Genomic DNA, 15,826 nt, shown 5'->3' with positions numbered 1-15,826 from the left:
CTTATTATTACATAACACACAACAACCTGACACAATGGATGCTCACCAAAGTACCATGGAAAGAACTCTTGGCATCTGGCCAAAACGCCCAATAATGCATATCGCCCTAGCTGCTAGCATAATACATTAATATACTGTCATGCGACCACGCCGTTAATAAAACCCATGTTTTCAATTAGATGTCGTGGAAACGGTCTAAAGAAAGAAAGCAACGCAGCCATTAATGTTTACAACGCGGCCACATGGCCACAGCACACACACGTGGTCGCACAGCAGATGAGAGATGTTACACTCACATGTAAACATCACACTGGTCCTACTGGAATGCGTCAAAGTGGCGAACGGCCATACATTCCCATCTAAATACACATTCCAATTATGTCACCTCCAAAGTTATGTTATTGGAAAATGGAAGCAAGTTGTACAGGTTATTGCGTGCTTTTTTAATGAAAAGTGAGACCATCTTCGTGATGTTGAAGTGAGTCCAGTTCAACCCACAGGTAGAAGAATAACGCTACTCGTCGTTAACATCCATACTGTTTGTATGTATCCTGTTTGATAAGAACAATATTCTAATACATCCAGACAGAACAACCATTAGCCTAATTCCCTATATGATAGTCAACATAGTAAAACTGACATATCTTACCAACAACACGCAATCAAACTAAAAGCTGCTCCCTTCAGCTTCATCACTTTCTTCAATTTACAGCTAGTCCTGAAAGTGGACAGTTTCCAGACTGTCAAAGAATCCAGGAGAAGAATGCTCAGACTTTGCTGTTACAGTGTGCGCATCAATGTTCTGTGTGTAATATGTATGTGTTCGCCTATCGCTATATATGTGTGTGTGTGTGTGTGTGTGTGAGAGTGTCTCTGTCTGTCTGCTGCTGTGTGTGAGCCCTCCCCTATCCCCTCCCCTCTGTCTCTCCACTGCACGCATTGCACGCCCAGATTAGGTCCTCGGGTACTCTATTGCCTTGAACATTACATCATGGCATGTGCCTTGTTGACAGTGGTGGAAATCTTTTGAAAATAGCAGATCTACAAGCTCATAATGTGCTTGTAGATCGGCTATTTTCAAATAGTCAAAATGTATATGGCTGAAGTGGTTAATAGGCCTATATGATTTGTAATAAAAATCCGTAGTAATTTGTAACTAACATTTTCAAATAGATTTAGTGGAGTAAAAGTACAATATTTGGATCTGAGATGTAGTGGAGTAGATGTAAAAGGTAATTGGAAATTGGAAGTACAAATATCTCAAAATTGTACTAATTAAATGTGCTTAGTTACTTTACACCACTGTTGAAATTATGCGCACAAGATAGAGTAGATAAAGTTTAGAAACAAAATAATAATACTGGCATCCAATACAGATTTTTAGAAACAGACATATTCCACAAAGCTATGTTGGGTTAGGCCAATATCACGGTCATGTTACTGCTTGTATGTATCAGCGATGGTAAAACAATGATAAAAAACAGAATCTTTTAAGTATGGTATGTAAAAACATATTTATATTATATTTAAAAAACGTGGGAGGAAGTGGTGCCTTACATTACCATCTTGGTAAAACTAAATTACCCCACGCCCAGCCTACCCCAATTACGTAACAAAGATATTCCATTCCATTCTCCTATCATCAACACTTTGGGAGACCTTTAATCACAGTCCTGTGCTCCACCACCCACCGTTCAATCGCGTAACACACCGCACCGCACTATAAAACACACTATAATCATAAACCATTACAACATCTATTCTGTTGGAAAACATCGGTGACAGACGCATACACAGCAGATGTTGTACTGTACAATGAATATGGCTGTCATCGTCTCTGTACATTTGGAAAAATCCGCAGACGATTCGCTATTTCACAGTAGCAGTGAGTGTAGTGTAGTCTATTACTGTATAAGGCATTCAATAATTGCAAAGACACTCTATAATAATAACCTCGAAAACAATGACTGAATGAGGAATCAGAGCTATTAAAGCGTAGCATATTTCTTTTGCGCATTTTTTTTTTGCAAGCTTTTCGAGCTAGTTCAGGTTGGGTTATAATACGTGTACGTATGTGTACGCCGGAAAATGCAGTCGTGTGGAATGGAGAAATGAGACTGTCTGTGTCAGACAGTGATCGTTATGAATCATGATTAATATCCATAGAGTAAGTAATAAAGACCATCCGCTAAAGGATGCATAGAGATGAATGATGCACTTACGACTTATAAACGAGAACGTCTTACTTGTAAAAGCAGTCCCAGTAAAATCATGTCTGTTCGCCCACAATCCAGACACCAGCGGCAGGAATCATATCCGTCATAGCCTGGATGGCTGGCTGGCTGCTGCGCTCAAGCCCAGTTTGTACGTCATAGTAGAACACTGCAGTGGCGTCAGTTCAGCAAACGCTAAGGTATGGCAACATGACTGGAAGTCATGTTGCCATACCTTAGCAACATGCATGATGCATTTATTTTAAGAAGCATAGCCTATATTGTTTTCCCTGTAGCCAAGCAAAATGTTTAATTCAAAACTCATTCAATTATTATTAATTAATTATATTATTATTAATTATTCAAGAAAAATATAATAAATTCCATAAATCAGAAAACAAATGTTAAGAAGTAGCCTAGTGAAAATATTCTCATTGGCTTGGGTCCCGGGCAAACATCTAATTTCTCTTTTGGGACTTGAGCTAAAAAGTTTGGGAACCAGTGACCACCACGACCACGACGGACGGTGTCACCAAAAAAAAAAAGAAAGAAACGATCTACAAGCTAACGATGGGTTGAGTCGCGACCCGTAGTTAGCTTATAGATCGGTTCTTTTTGGCAAACGATCCAGAACCCGCCCACAACGAACCACGTACACTCCTGTGTTTGGTCCAAGTGAACAAGTGATTTTTATTCAACCATTCATTCAACCTGGAGAGGCAAATGCCGCAAATTGTAGTACACTACACTGTAAAGACTGCATTTAAAAATTTAGCTCATTTTCCAATGTTGTGGACGTTCTGGCTTACATGCAAAACATGAAGGGGGTTATAGAGCTATATTTTAACGCAAAATAGCTCACTTTGCAAAATCACTTCCATATATGTCACAAAATCCACAATACTTATTAATTCTGTGAAACTGTCCCTTACCTCTAGCTACTGATTCGTGCCTTTCATGGACTTTAGTTATGAGGTTTTCCTTTGACAGATGTCCACCAGGACAGTTGACCAGCATTCCTCTTCACTTCCCAAAACAAAGGATGTCACACATCTCCATGGTAACCTTTGTTACCCCCAAAATCTAGCGTGGCCCACAGACAGCAGTCTGCTGTCGCAGTTGACCACAGTGCCACCGTGTGGTTGTAAAAAGCACTTAAGTAAAAGTAAATATTTCAAGAGTGAATTACACATTTCATTTCATATGCATACAAATGAGGAATTAGGAGGACCAACACATTCATCATTCTTTCCATTAGCTCTGGCCTAAAGACTGACAAAGAAATCAATCAATATAGGTACGTGCACAGGATCAGAATTCAGGGTTTATTGATTACTTCACCAAATGCTTGGAAGATTACATCACAATATTATGTATAGTACAGTATATCACTTTCGTTTCTGTATCTTACATGAAAACTTTACAGTCTGTATTTCTCCATATACTGTATATATATTTATATATTCCCTAGCATTAGGGAAAAAGCAGACATCCATAGTTGTGAGGGAAGGAATGCTTCTCAAAAAATATTTAAATGCACTTTAAATAATTACATACATCCTTCTTTTTAAAAAAGAGAGCAGAGCGGAATAAACTGCAAAGCATTAATACAGGGATGTTCCAATGTTTCTTTTGTCATGGAAGAGAGGTTTGGTTTATTTACTACTCAACTCCTTCTGTGACAGAATTCTATGGATGACAACACTGGATGGGTCAGAGCAGAGGGAGGTTATACACTGAATGGTGTTAATACGTCAGAGAGCTCTTCAACGACACAAAAAGGACATGGAAAATATAAAAACGGATCCATTTGAGAACAGGAAATACCATCTTTTTTTTTTATGTGCAGGAAACGTTCTTGATGCAAGAGGCCGCAGTTGGAGAGACACGTTTTTGAGGAGGGCTAGGGGTGACTTGAACCCCTGAACAGAACAAGGAGGAGAGAATTCTAGTTTTTGTTTTCTAGTTTTTTCCTAACTCAGAACAGGACTTATAGACCAGCGCAAGAGGGAATGCATGAATTCGGGCAAATAGTCAGTCTTTCAACCAGGCCCCTCGTGTAAACTAGCAATAATCATAAAACAAATAATCACATATTATCAGCAACATGAAAATAAATAAGTAAAATAGTGAATCACATTAAGAGGCAATTGACAATATTCATCTGCCGGCCATTTCACTCCTGTGTCATATTCAGGGGATGGGGTTTCCCACCCACCCCCAAGCATGTCACGAGAGAAAAACATCCGGCATGTATATGTGGTCAATAATATGGATCTCACTTTACAGAGCGTAACCATGGAGAGCGTGAGACGTCATAGAATTGAAGCTGCACCGCATTACAGGTCACAGAGATCTGTGATAGTGTTATCAGGGCTACAGGTCATTGTCACATGCAGCTGATTAGTCTTCAGTCTCTTTGCAGTGAGCTGGTAGCGCTTAAATGAAAACAGTAGCGCAACAAAACAAAAAAACAATAAAGCTTTGATAGATCAGGGTTTCAGCTGTCACAATGTTTTTAATAAGATCGCCAAACTCTCAGTAAGGAGGTGAAGAAGAATTCACAATGCTATAACCCATTTAGGCCTAAAATTAGTGGATGCTTTAACTATTAAAAAATAGCAGATATACAAGCTCACAGCGCGGCACCGAGTGCCGCACTGCGAGCTTGTAGATCTGCTATTTTTGAAAAATCGTGAAAATTTGAATTTTGACCCGATTCTATAAGTGTCTTTTGAATCCTTCTAACGTTTTTTTTTAAACCTATGTTTCTATGTCAGCAATCTGGCCAGCCATCGTCAAAGAAAAGGTCCTTTTCACTTAACTGGAGCTCAGTTAGTCTGTTCTTGAGAGACTACTATGTCAGTGGTTCTCAAACCTTTTCATGTGAAGGACCCCCAAAATGATATGTATTTGGCCACGGACCCGCATCTCAAAATATTTAGTTCCAGGGACCGCCCAGAAGCAAAATTTGAGATACAAACGTTCGCTTTAAAAATACATATGTTTGCACACAATAGCTAAAGCATTCAATAATTCTAGGCCTATTAAGATAGTGGTCCTCAACTCCGGTCCTGGGGACCTGTAGTACTGCTGCTATTGCCATTCCAGTTTTCAACTCAAAAGACTACAGTACTTTAGACCCTGGACACCAGGCGTATGCCTCACACAACTAAACTTGTATTGGTAGAATGATAAAATAGCAGTTAGTTTGGGTCCCCGGGACAGCGTGTGTCTTTTATTTTATAATTCTTTATACACATATATATATTTGTACTAGGCACAGGTGGCCAACAAGCTTTTTCCATTAGGCAATGGTAAAATTAAACAAATACAACAGTATCTTTCATTTGCCGTTTAGATATGCATTTTTTTGTTCATTAAAAAGACCCAAAAACAAAACAAATCAACACAGAAACAAACCAACAAAATCAGGTGCAGGGGTATACAACAATATCAATAAATTATTCAATTTGTACTTCCTTTGTTGTCATTACATTTTGAGAGTCAAAGGGGGTGGTGGTGACGAGAGACGACAATCACACAGTGACGCCAGTCCCCAGTCACAGTGCTGTTCTCCCAGCAGAGGAGGAGGAGGATAAGGGTAGGATAGAAGGACGGACAGGAGCAGAAGAAAAGTGAGCAGAACACTGCACTTCAAAAGCAAACGAAAAAAAAAAACCTTAAACAAAAAAAGTCCTGATCAGAAAGAGAGAGAGTTACTGCTACAGAGTGTCTGTTCCCCCAATCCCCTCCAGAAACAGTTTCAGTTCGGACAGGGGCAGAACAAGAGCGGAGTCTCCCCTCTTGTCCATTCGTCTTTCCCCCCTAACACACACACACACATACATCCAACACACCCCCACTTGCCCTCCGCGTCCCTCTGTCCTAGGACGTGGGCGTCCGACAGTGAGCGCCATCGGGTGCGGCGATATGGAAGACGGCGCCGATGCGCAGGAAGAAGCGCCTCAGCACGGCCCGCAGCTCTGGGATCAGGTCAAACTGCATCATCTCACACAGGTGGGGGTAGTAGCAGGATGCGTGGGGCTTGAACTGGGACAGCGGAGCAGGGAGATGGGAGAGAGATGCGTGAGAGAGGAAAAGATCAGACAAAACAAAGTTTGTTAACCCCAGTAAACTCTGTTAAAGCGACATAGCTCAGAGGTAGAGAAACCGTTATTAGAGCACGAAGGGTTCCCGAAGGGTTCCCAGTTCGAATCCGGGCTCCCCCTGAGTTAATGTCGAAGAGTCCTTGGGCAAGACTCTGAACCCCTAATTGCTCCCGGTGAGTAGGTTGGTGCCTTGCATGGTTTCCTCCGCCACCGGTGTATGAATGTGTGCGTGAATGGGTGAATGTAATGCACAATCTATGTAAAGCGCTTTGGATAAAAGCGCTATATAAATGCACCATTTACCATTTAAAGCCAGTTATTCTGAAATAATTTAAACCAGTAAGACTCCCTAATCGGGAGATAAGTGACCGTAGGTCGGTTAACTCCACAAATAGGGCAAAAATGTGTTTTTCCAAAATCTCCCTGATCCATGTTGATGACATGAGTGTAGACATACTGTGTAGTGATTTTACGGCAAAAACTGTAGGAGCAGTGGCCAAAAATGTGTTTTAAAAATGGGCCTGAAGGTGGCGCTAGAAGATGGCCATGTGAGAAATGAGGGGTGGGGTCTCCGCGTTCCCTTGGCGGACGAATAGGTACCGGCCCGGCTCTCCCGGACGCTCCCAGCCCGAGTTACGGCATTTTATGTGAGCTGCAGTGGAGGGGGTCCTCCACTGGGGGCGTCACCACTTTTGCATCCGTTCTGGAGCACCAGGAGTGGGTGGTCCCCAGGAATTCCCCGTGAGCAGCCCAGTTGGGGTGGTCATTTGGTCATTTTTTACACCTAGGGGTCCCCCAGGGACCTGGGGGTCCCTGGATCTCCGGGGGTCCTTGGAGGTTGTAGTTTGGCAGGTAAGGAGTGTGTGTGCAAAATTTGGCATGGATGGGGGCAACAGTTGTGGAGATATGAGCAGGGCAAAAGTGTGACGTGTGACAGACGGACGCAGACCTGCCAACCCTGGGAATTTTTTTTGAGTACTTGAGTACTTTTTTGAATACTCACCGCAGCGCGCGGCGCCCGCAGCGCGCGGCGCCGAATTTTTGTTGTTTTCCCGCACAAAACAGCGTATATTTTGGGGGGTTCCATGCACCTTTTTGGGTGGGACCTTTACAGTTATGTTAACAAAATTTCACACCAGAAATGTAGCACATTGCATGTCTTGACTTACACTAATAGGAGGAGGCAAGATGTTAGAACAACCTTTTAAATAAAAATGCCATTTGGTCTGGAGAAAAGGTAGGCTAGTATTACCAGGCAATACAGTAATGTTGCTTTGGCAATATTGTTGACAAATCTTTAATAAAATATACTAACTGCACTTGCTCAGAGTTAGTTAACAATTAGCCCAATAGACTAGCAAAACAGTCTCACCAGTGACTTAATGAATGAACATACATCAACATAATCATGTTATTCAAATAGCAAAATAGCTTTACATTGTCAGGTAGGCTATTTACCTTTAAATATTTACCTGTGTCTTTGTTAAACATTGTTAATTGAGCAGCCTAAATAAAACCACCTTTCTGTGCATGATTTGCATGAAGTTGAAAGTATTCAACTCATGTAGGTTTCTAGTGCATTCATTAATTGATATATAGGCCTACATTGTGTATAGATCAAATACCGTCTAGTCTGTATATTCATTCATAGAGGATACAGGCTACTCATTGTTAACAAACCATTAATGTCTTCATATATTCACAGGTGATAAATAACTTGTTCACCTTTAATGTTTTTGACAATACACATAGTCCCCCTATTAAATTCCTCCATTCATACTCATTTAGAGATAGTGGAACAGGGAGCCCAGTATTTTATTTTCATTCGTTTGGATCTTTACTCTAAAGCCTAATCATGGTCAATGTATGCTACAGTTCATTGTACCTGGTCACAAGTTTTGACATTTCCCGACTTCGCTCACGTGCAACACCGTCGTATGACGAAGTATAACACAGGCTTCATACACAACAAGCTGTCGCGGGGGCGACCGCAGTTTAATAGTATAATATTATTGATTCACTTGATTAAAACCCTAACCGCGTCGCGGAGAGGAGCGACAACACCATAACAACCATTTCATTCTCACCATCGTGGCTGCTGACATGTGAATTCACCTTAGCTGAGTGTTATCTTAATATATTACCTGTTAGTCAGACTACTCGTTGCACGGCAGCATTGTAGGGGCGACACCGATGAATGGCACAACACGGCCATTCTCCGTTTATCTTCTTTATAAATTAATCGTATTAATATCGCCGTTGTACAAACCGGGCGGCGATAGCTATGAGATGAGATGAGTAGCTTCTTATTATAACTCTATGATGAGTACTGTAGCGTAAGTGTACATGCTGCACCGCGCTGAAAACCAAAACACACGCATGGCATCCGGTTCAATTCTTCTTCTGCCGAAAAAAACGAGCATATCTTCTGTTCTAGTGCTCCCCAGCGCCATGCGCCCCATTCACACACCTTTCAAGTGGTGCCTGGGAGGAACTACACGGCAGGTTGCAAAAATCTTTGCCTCGTTTGCTGCTGCAGAATGTGTTGTTATACCACGCCGCGGGCCGCGCCCATTCCCCGAAATTGCGTAGCAATGAGGGGAAATATCGTACCTGCGTACAGAGCCTTAAAATGCGTGCTTAGTACGCAAAATGCGTACGGGTTGGCAGGTCTGCGGACGGACAGCCCGTGGAGGTTTTGATAGTAAATGCTCCCTACGGTCGCAACAAGGAAAACATAAAAATTAGGGGGTGAGTAAACTACATTGAAATTTAAATGGAGGGGGAAGTAATGTTCTTTCATTTTCCCAGCTCCATCCAAGACAAGAATTAGTCAATTATTAAATAATTACAGACACCTTTAAGCAGGAGATAGGCGTCAGAAGAACACAAAGTGAACTCGATAGGTTGCAGGTGTGCAAGGGGTGTAACCGTTAATCAAACAAATAGATTTTTTAAATCAAATAAGCATATCTACAAGCTCTGTGAGCTTGTATTTTATTTAATTATTTGTAAAAAATAAGTTGTCGATTTGAAAAAACAAAACAATGAAAAGTTATTTAAAAAAATAGCTTTTCGATTAATAAGAAATAAGGAAAATTATAGTAGCCTCTCGGGGAAGACCCTGCTCTGTCCTTTAAATATTGTTCTTATCATCACTGACCCCAGTCTCCTTCCTCTATGGAAACCAAATGTGCAGCCTGAGTGGAGGAAGAGAGGAAATCCAGGGACTTTCCCCAACTTGGTTAGTCAAAACCTTTTGTTTTGCTTTTCTGCATCAGTTATATATCTACAGGACCTCCGCCAACAGGCAGGCTGGCTTCACTATCGCCATAAATAACAAGGATACAATGGAGCTGAGCTGGTTGTACAGCACACTAGAATCATATGTGTGTGTGTGTAAGTGACTATGGACAAAGCCTTACCCCTCATGCCTAAACTGTTTGCCATTTTTTACTATTTTGATTAATAGAGTGAGTGAGTGAGTGAGTGAGTGAGTGAGTGACAGAGAGAGAGATAAAGTGTGCACGTGTGTCTGACAGTGTATTTTTAAACCTATACTTATACCTGCACATCGGTGTCACACATCAAAAATAGCAGATCGACAAACTCAAAATGGCCAAGATACGACAACATGTGAGCTTGTAGATTGGCCGTTTGTTGCACGCCACAAAGTATAAATCAGACGTAGACCCAATTATCTGTTTATAAACACATTATACATGTTAAATATTCATGGCTGAAAATGTGTACAAATTCTGTAAACTACATTTATCTGAATTGTAATTTTTTGTTATCATATCTACCGTAAATTAAGATTATGGTCAGGGTTAAAATCACCACCAATTATCACTCAAGCCACACAAGGTGACTCGACGTTGAGGAGAAAAGGCAGAGGGGTAGTGAAAATGAACACCCATTACAGTCAAGGTCTTACAAAAAGAATACAAAATCTAATGAACACCATGACAACACTACACATAGTCATAGCATAATCCCCCAATGCATTCCTATATTCAAATAACATCTTAAAAAAAAACTTCACATTCCCTGTGACCCAAAGAATATTTGCATATTTCTGGAAAATATGCAAATATAGCCAGATTCAGCAGCGTCCAAGGTAGACCGAAGAGACTGGAGACTGCATGTATTTTCACAATAAGTTAATCTTAATTTTTTCAAAGTTACCACCTTTTAAAGTTTCCTAATCATCATGTGATGTTCCAAGTGGTTGACCTCCAGTACCTTGTGGTCAGGCAGTCGTAGTGTCCTGGTGAGCAGCAGCATCAACAGGCTGGTCCAGGCCTCTCTGTGGCTCTCTGACGTCAGGCCGATGAAGTATGCCAGAGCTTCACTACACACCCTGAGGCACAAAACACAGGTAGAGGTACCGTAGATTACCAACCACTTGAACCCAAGCATCCGTATTATGTAATGTAATGGGCGAAAAGATCCACAAGCTCACAACAAGTTGCAATGTGACGTGTTGTGAGCTTGTAAATCGGCTACCGGTATATTAAAAGAAGAGATTTGGTGTAGAGGGAAAACAGTTCCAAAGGTTACTTTTTTAACTATGAGTTAGAACATAATTATCACACATATGCACAGATAACACAGATGGGTGATTCAAGTAGGTGCCGATGCATCATCACCACTAATGACAGGTGACACTCACAGTCAATCTGGCTAGCCATCGTCAAAGAAAATGTCCTTTTCATTTGAAAACTGGAGCTCAGTTAGCCTGTTCTTGAGAGATTACTCACAGCAGCAGGCGTGTCTGTATGTCAGGCCATGAGGCCTGCAGCTGGGTGTCAGAGTACATGCGGAACAGGATTCTCAGACTGCATGCAAGACTGCTGGTCTCTTGCTTCAGCAGGTTGGGCTTTGACTTCCCTTTGAACCCTGTGGGAGAAGGGGAGACAGAAAGACAGTCAGTCAGACAGACAGACAGACAGACAGACAGACAGACAGACAGACAGACAGACAGACCGCAGTTCAAAGGAAGAATCAGCAACAGGCAACCACAGAGCCTATATGACATGCCTGGAAAGAACATGATGACAGGACTATTTTAGCTACAGTCTAGGTCACCCAGCATGGGGTGTTGGAGAAGGCTGTCACTGTGTGACACAAGTAGATCTTACAGAATCAACATTGGAAATTCTAGTGAAGGCAAGACAAGTTAAGGTGGTTCAGGCATCTACTGTAGTAGTCTGGATGCTTTCTGTGCATCTATCTCTCTAGGGAAGTCCTTGAGGCTGTGTCAAGCTGTGAGAAGGCCATGGGACAGAACAAGGACCAGATGGTGGGATCATATCTCCACACTGGCCTTGGAACGCCTCGGGATCCCCCATTATTTAGTAGCAAATGTCACACAGGAAAAGGAAGCCTGAAACTCTGCAGGAACGATTAACCCCAAGAACATCATTTGGAATTCTAGTCAAGGGACTCAGTTGAAGTTGATTTTTTTATAATTTATACTTTGTTGTAAATCAAACAAACAAAACTTTGTCGGTAAAATGTGGTTATGACAGTCGTGAAAATACAGCTCACGAAGAGCTGAGATGCGCTTGTAAATTTGCCATTTGCCAAAATGACAAGAACATACAATATTATTTAAAAATAGGTACAGAGTACACATTTTGTTTTTGCACTCGTTAAAAGCCACAGTTTATAATAAAAACTCACTCTCGAGGAGACACTTATGTTTATCCAGGCGCAAAGGAGCCAAAATAAAATGTAAAAGAGCAATCTTTGACGGTTTACAGAATGGCTGTATCAATAAGGGAGAGGCATGACAGCAACACCTGCCACGTTGTCAGCCAACTCCCTCTAACACTGTCAGGAAACCCAGTGGGGACTGGGCCTAACATTCCTTTTTTTAAAGTAATATTCATCTATTTATTTAAGTTTTGATCAAAAGCTATTTCTCATTATCTTGCATAGAAAGGCTATGAGAAGGTGATAAACAAAATTAGCGTTCAGCATTCATCATGGCCCACGCTGTCCAGCCTCAGCCCAGCTGCATCAGCCCAAGCTGTACACAACGACAAATAACTGGGTGATGCAAGGAATAAGGATGCTATGGACGCTAATACGCTAAAATGCGAAGATTTACAAATGGATAAAAAGGATGGTTCTGTGTTTACCTGCCCTCCAGAGTGCTGTTCTCTGCTCATTGTTCGAGTTGAAGTCCTTGGCAAAGGTGTGCGACTCCAGCAGACAGTCGAGCAGCTTGAAGAGGTGCTGGGAGGCCATTTGTCTGTACATGCCCTGGTCTAACCCTGGCTCCACTGCCTCCACCTCCGTCTCCTCCAGAGCATCCCTCTGACAGGAGGAGAAAGGATGCCCTTCAATCAAAACCTTGCCCAAGTACGACCTCATTCATGCGTTAAAAAAGTTAAACTAAAACAGGGTGTGCAATGGTTTGTCGTTTCAGGTGTTAACGTTAAGTAAGTGCCTCTTGTCACTGCCATTTCACGGAATTAGGTCCAAAGCACTTTTTGAAGCCTCAAACAGTGAAAATGCATAATAAATGCTAACAGCAACGAGATGACATTTATAAAAGGTTTAATTCTCCGTCAATTTATCAAAAGTGAACTTCGATGAACTTTTGTAGGTCAAAACTAGCACAGCGCCTCACTTATCATACCAGTTAGTTACGACCTTGCATCATAATTGGCTGAGAGGCACTCTAATGCCTCTCGATATAACGCTGCGAACACATCCACCTTATTTACCTTACTGTAGCCTAGCAACAACCGGCAGCCGCGGGCATGAACAAAGTCGTTTTCATTTTCTAATCATAAATATTAATCATTAAACTGAATAATGAACGCATTAAAACACTCAAGGTTGTGCTATAACATGAGATATTGGAATTAGTGTAGTTAGTTAGTTTATTGACACAATTGTATAAATCTTGTAGCATCAAGTAGATTCTTGCTTAATTGCTGCCCTTTTGTTTACATTTTCAGCTTTCAAACCCAAGAAAGTGAAAAAGAACCACACCAGTAATTAACCCTAGCGCCCCTTATTCTGTTGGAACATTCGGCAGCTCACAAATGTGATGTGAAATGGTGAAGTAAAATCCTTGAGTCTACTGGTATGGTAGGCGCTGTGACCAACCTGTGCAGCAGCCATGTTCTCTGCATCTTCCTTCTTGCTGGTAGCTGGGAAGAACACAATGTTGTCTATGGTCTGGATCAGCTCCAGCTGTACCACGCATTTAATCAATAGCCCTGCAAACAGCTTCTGGTCTGACACTCCTGCAACACACAAAAATACAAGCAGATTGAGATATCAGTAAAAAAAAACACAATTTAAAAAGCAGTTCCACATTCAGTTTATGTTTCATATTGTTTGTACATGTTTTCAAAACTCAGATTCAAGCACATTTCGTGCACCCTCAACGTGCCTTCCCCAGAGCTTACACTTCTATTTAGATACACGAGGTGAAGGTTTTGATTGATTGATTGATTGAAGACTTTATTAGAAGTTTGCATATAAAAAGGTAACTATGCTTATTTCCATAGGAAACCATTGAAGTATCTCATATAACATTGAATGACAGACGGATAGAACACAGTACTATGCAGTAGATATAGTAAAAAAAAAAAAAGTAAATAAAAATAAAATAAACAGTGCAAAAAATATATACGGATTACAATATAGTAACTGATGATTGATCAGTTACTTGCACAAATTTAAGGAATTCAAGCATTTTCAGTCTTTTAAAGATTCTAACATATTCAGAACTTAAAGCTGCCATGATACACATGTAATTTATGATCAACTAGAAGCAGTGCTCTTCCGAGCACAGGTCTCCACCAGGCCGTGCGTCCTGGTGGTGCTACTGTATAATAGGCCAATGTAAAAAGGGTGGCATATGTTCTTCACCTTAGATCCTTCATGGCAATCGGACGCTGCATGCATGATTTGAAGCATTGTGTTCCAAAAATGTGTTTTGCTAAAGTCTACCTAATGGTGGAGCTATAACAGGCCAATGTGAAAAAGGTAGCATTTGTTCCTTGACCTAGTGGGAATATGTGTGGCAAATTTCACGGTTATCGCAAGCTGTGTTGATGACTTGAGGCATTTTGTTCAAAAGCGGAGCAATCCTGCAAACTTTGGAAGCTAATTAGCCAATCAGGATGGAATATGAAATATCAGACTGATCGGACTTGATCACATGACTATAGAGATACTGTGTACCGATTTGCGTGATTTTTGCATAAAATCTCAAGGAGTAATATCCAAAAATGTGTTTTACATATGTCGGCCCAAAGGTGGCGCTATAAAAGGCTGATGTGAAAAATGCAGGGCAAAGGTTTATCCTTAGCCTCTAGGGAGTGCGCTTACAAAGTTTGAAACTGATATGGTGGAGTTATAGGTAAAACCACGAATCGGCCTGTTATAGCGCCACCATGAGGCTGATTTAAAAAAAAATAAGTGGCATTTCTTCCTCGGCCTAGTGGGAACGTGTGTGCGCGATTTCATGATAATTGCACTTTGCGTTTGTGATTTGAGACATTTTGTTCAAAACGGCTCAATCCTACAAACTTTGGAAGCCAATCTTAGCCAATCAGGATGGAATATGCAAAATCGGACAGATCTGTGTCGATCACATGACTGTCGAGATACTGCCTACTGATTTGTAGGATTTTTGGACAAAATCCTGTAAGAGTAGTGCACAGAAATGTGTTTTGCGAACATCGGCCACTAGAGCCCCTTTTCGACTGCAGTTTTAGCACCACACCACACCACACTACACCACACCACATAAAAATATCTACATTTTCCATTACACAAAAGTACCCCTATCGGTAAGAAACAAATTGACCCTTTTAACTGTGATTATAATACATAATAAATTTGTATTACAACTATCCTAATTATAATGGATTATAACTGTGATTATAATATATTATAAAGTATTAATGTATTACTATGATAATTATAATATACTATAATAGATTATAATAGTGGTTATAACACAATAGAATCTATTATCATGTATTACAACTATATCCTGGTGGTCTAAATGAAAACCCAGTGAGTGATCAGTCATTATGAAGTGTTTGGCCCTGCTTGGCCTAGCTCAGACCTACTCTAGAGTGGATACTTTTTAGTACCCCGTTTAGTACCACTTTCACACCACTCTACCCAGGACCTTGTAGTGGAAAACCTCACACAAGTGGGCGGTGTGGTGTGGAGTGGTGTGGAGTTGGGCCTGTGGAAAAGGGGCTTAGGTGGCGCTAGAAAAGGCCCATTTGAAAAATTTAGGGCAGAGGTTCTAGATTGGCATCCAGGGAATGTGTGTGCTCACTTTGGCAGCGACCGTGCCAACGGCGACTGAGATTAGGTGCTCACAAACTGCGAGGACGCACGGACTGACGGACGGACGGACGGACGGACGCACGCACGGACGGACGGAGGGGAAAACATACTCTCCCCCATGCCTTCGGCTGGTGGAGACAATAATTGTCAACAAGTAGACTC

The 15,826-nt window shown here is 41.3% G+C and overlaps 2 protein-coding genes across 5 annotated transcripts in view; both read right to left on the bottom strand.

The window, feature by feature from the left end:
* The window catches only part of bcl2l1 (BCL2 like 1), a 39,257-nt gene extending 36,937 nt beyond the window's left edge, over positions 1 to 2,320 (bottom strand). Inside the window, exon 1 of one of the 3 annotated variants that reach the window (XM_080733291.1) lies at positions 2,247 to 2,320. The gene's annotated coding sequence lies outside the window, so the exon portion shown is untranslated. Of the gene's footprint in view, positions 1 to 649; positions 838 to 2,222 lie in introns of those variants that run through there. The other 2 variants (XM_080733293.1, XM_080733292.1) reach the window with 2 other exon arrangements.
* Positions 2,321 to 4,938: 2,618 nt separating this feature from the next.
* The window catches only part of arfgef2 (ADP-ribosylation factor guanine nucleotide-exchange factor 2 (brefeldin A-inhibited)), a 44,833-nt gene continuing 33,945 nt past the window's right edge, over positions 4,939 to 15,826 (bottom strand). For both annotated transcript variants that reach the window (XM_080733221.1, XM_080733222.1), the window contains exons 35-39: positions 13,454 to 13,593; positions 12,475 to 12,652; positions 11,089 to 11,227; positions 10,571 to 10,688; positions 4,939 to 6,266 (exon numbers count right to left, since the gene is read on the bottom strand). In XM_080733221.1, the coding sequence (XP_080589347.1) occupies positions 6,102 to 6,266; positions 10,571 to 10,688; positions 11,089 to 11,227; positions 12,475 to 12,652; positions 13,454 to 13,593 (740 nt within the window). In that variant the 3' untranslated portion in view covers positions 4,939 to 6,101. The remainder of the gene's footprint in view (positions 6,267 to 10,570; positions 10,689 to 11,088; positions 11,228 to 12,474; positions 12,653 to 13,453; positions 13,594 to 15,826) is intronic.

This window comes from Nannobrachium achirus (assembly GCF_963921795.1).
Source record: "Nannobrachium achirus genome assembly, chromosome: 9".
In the NCBI taxonomy this organism is placed as follows: Eukaryota; Metazoa; Chordata; class Actinopteri; order Myctophiformes; family Myctophidae; genus Nannobrachium; species Nannobrachium achirus.
Note: the sequence above shows the minus strand (reverse complement) of the source record. Positions and strands in the feature narration are given on the sequence as shown.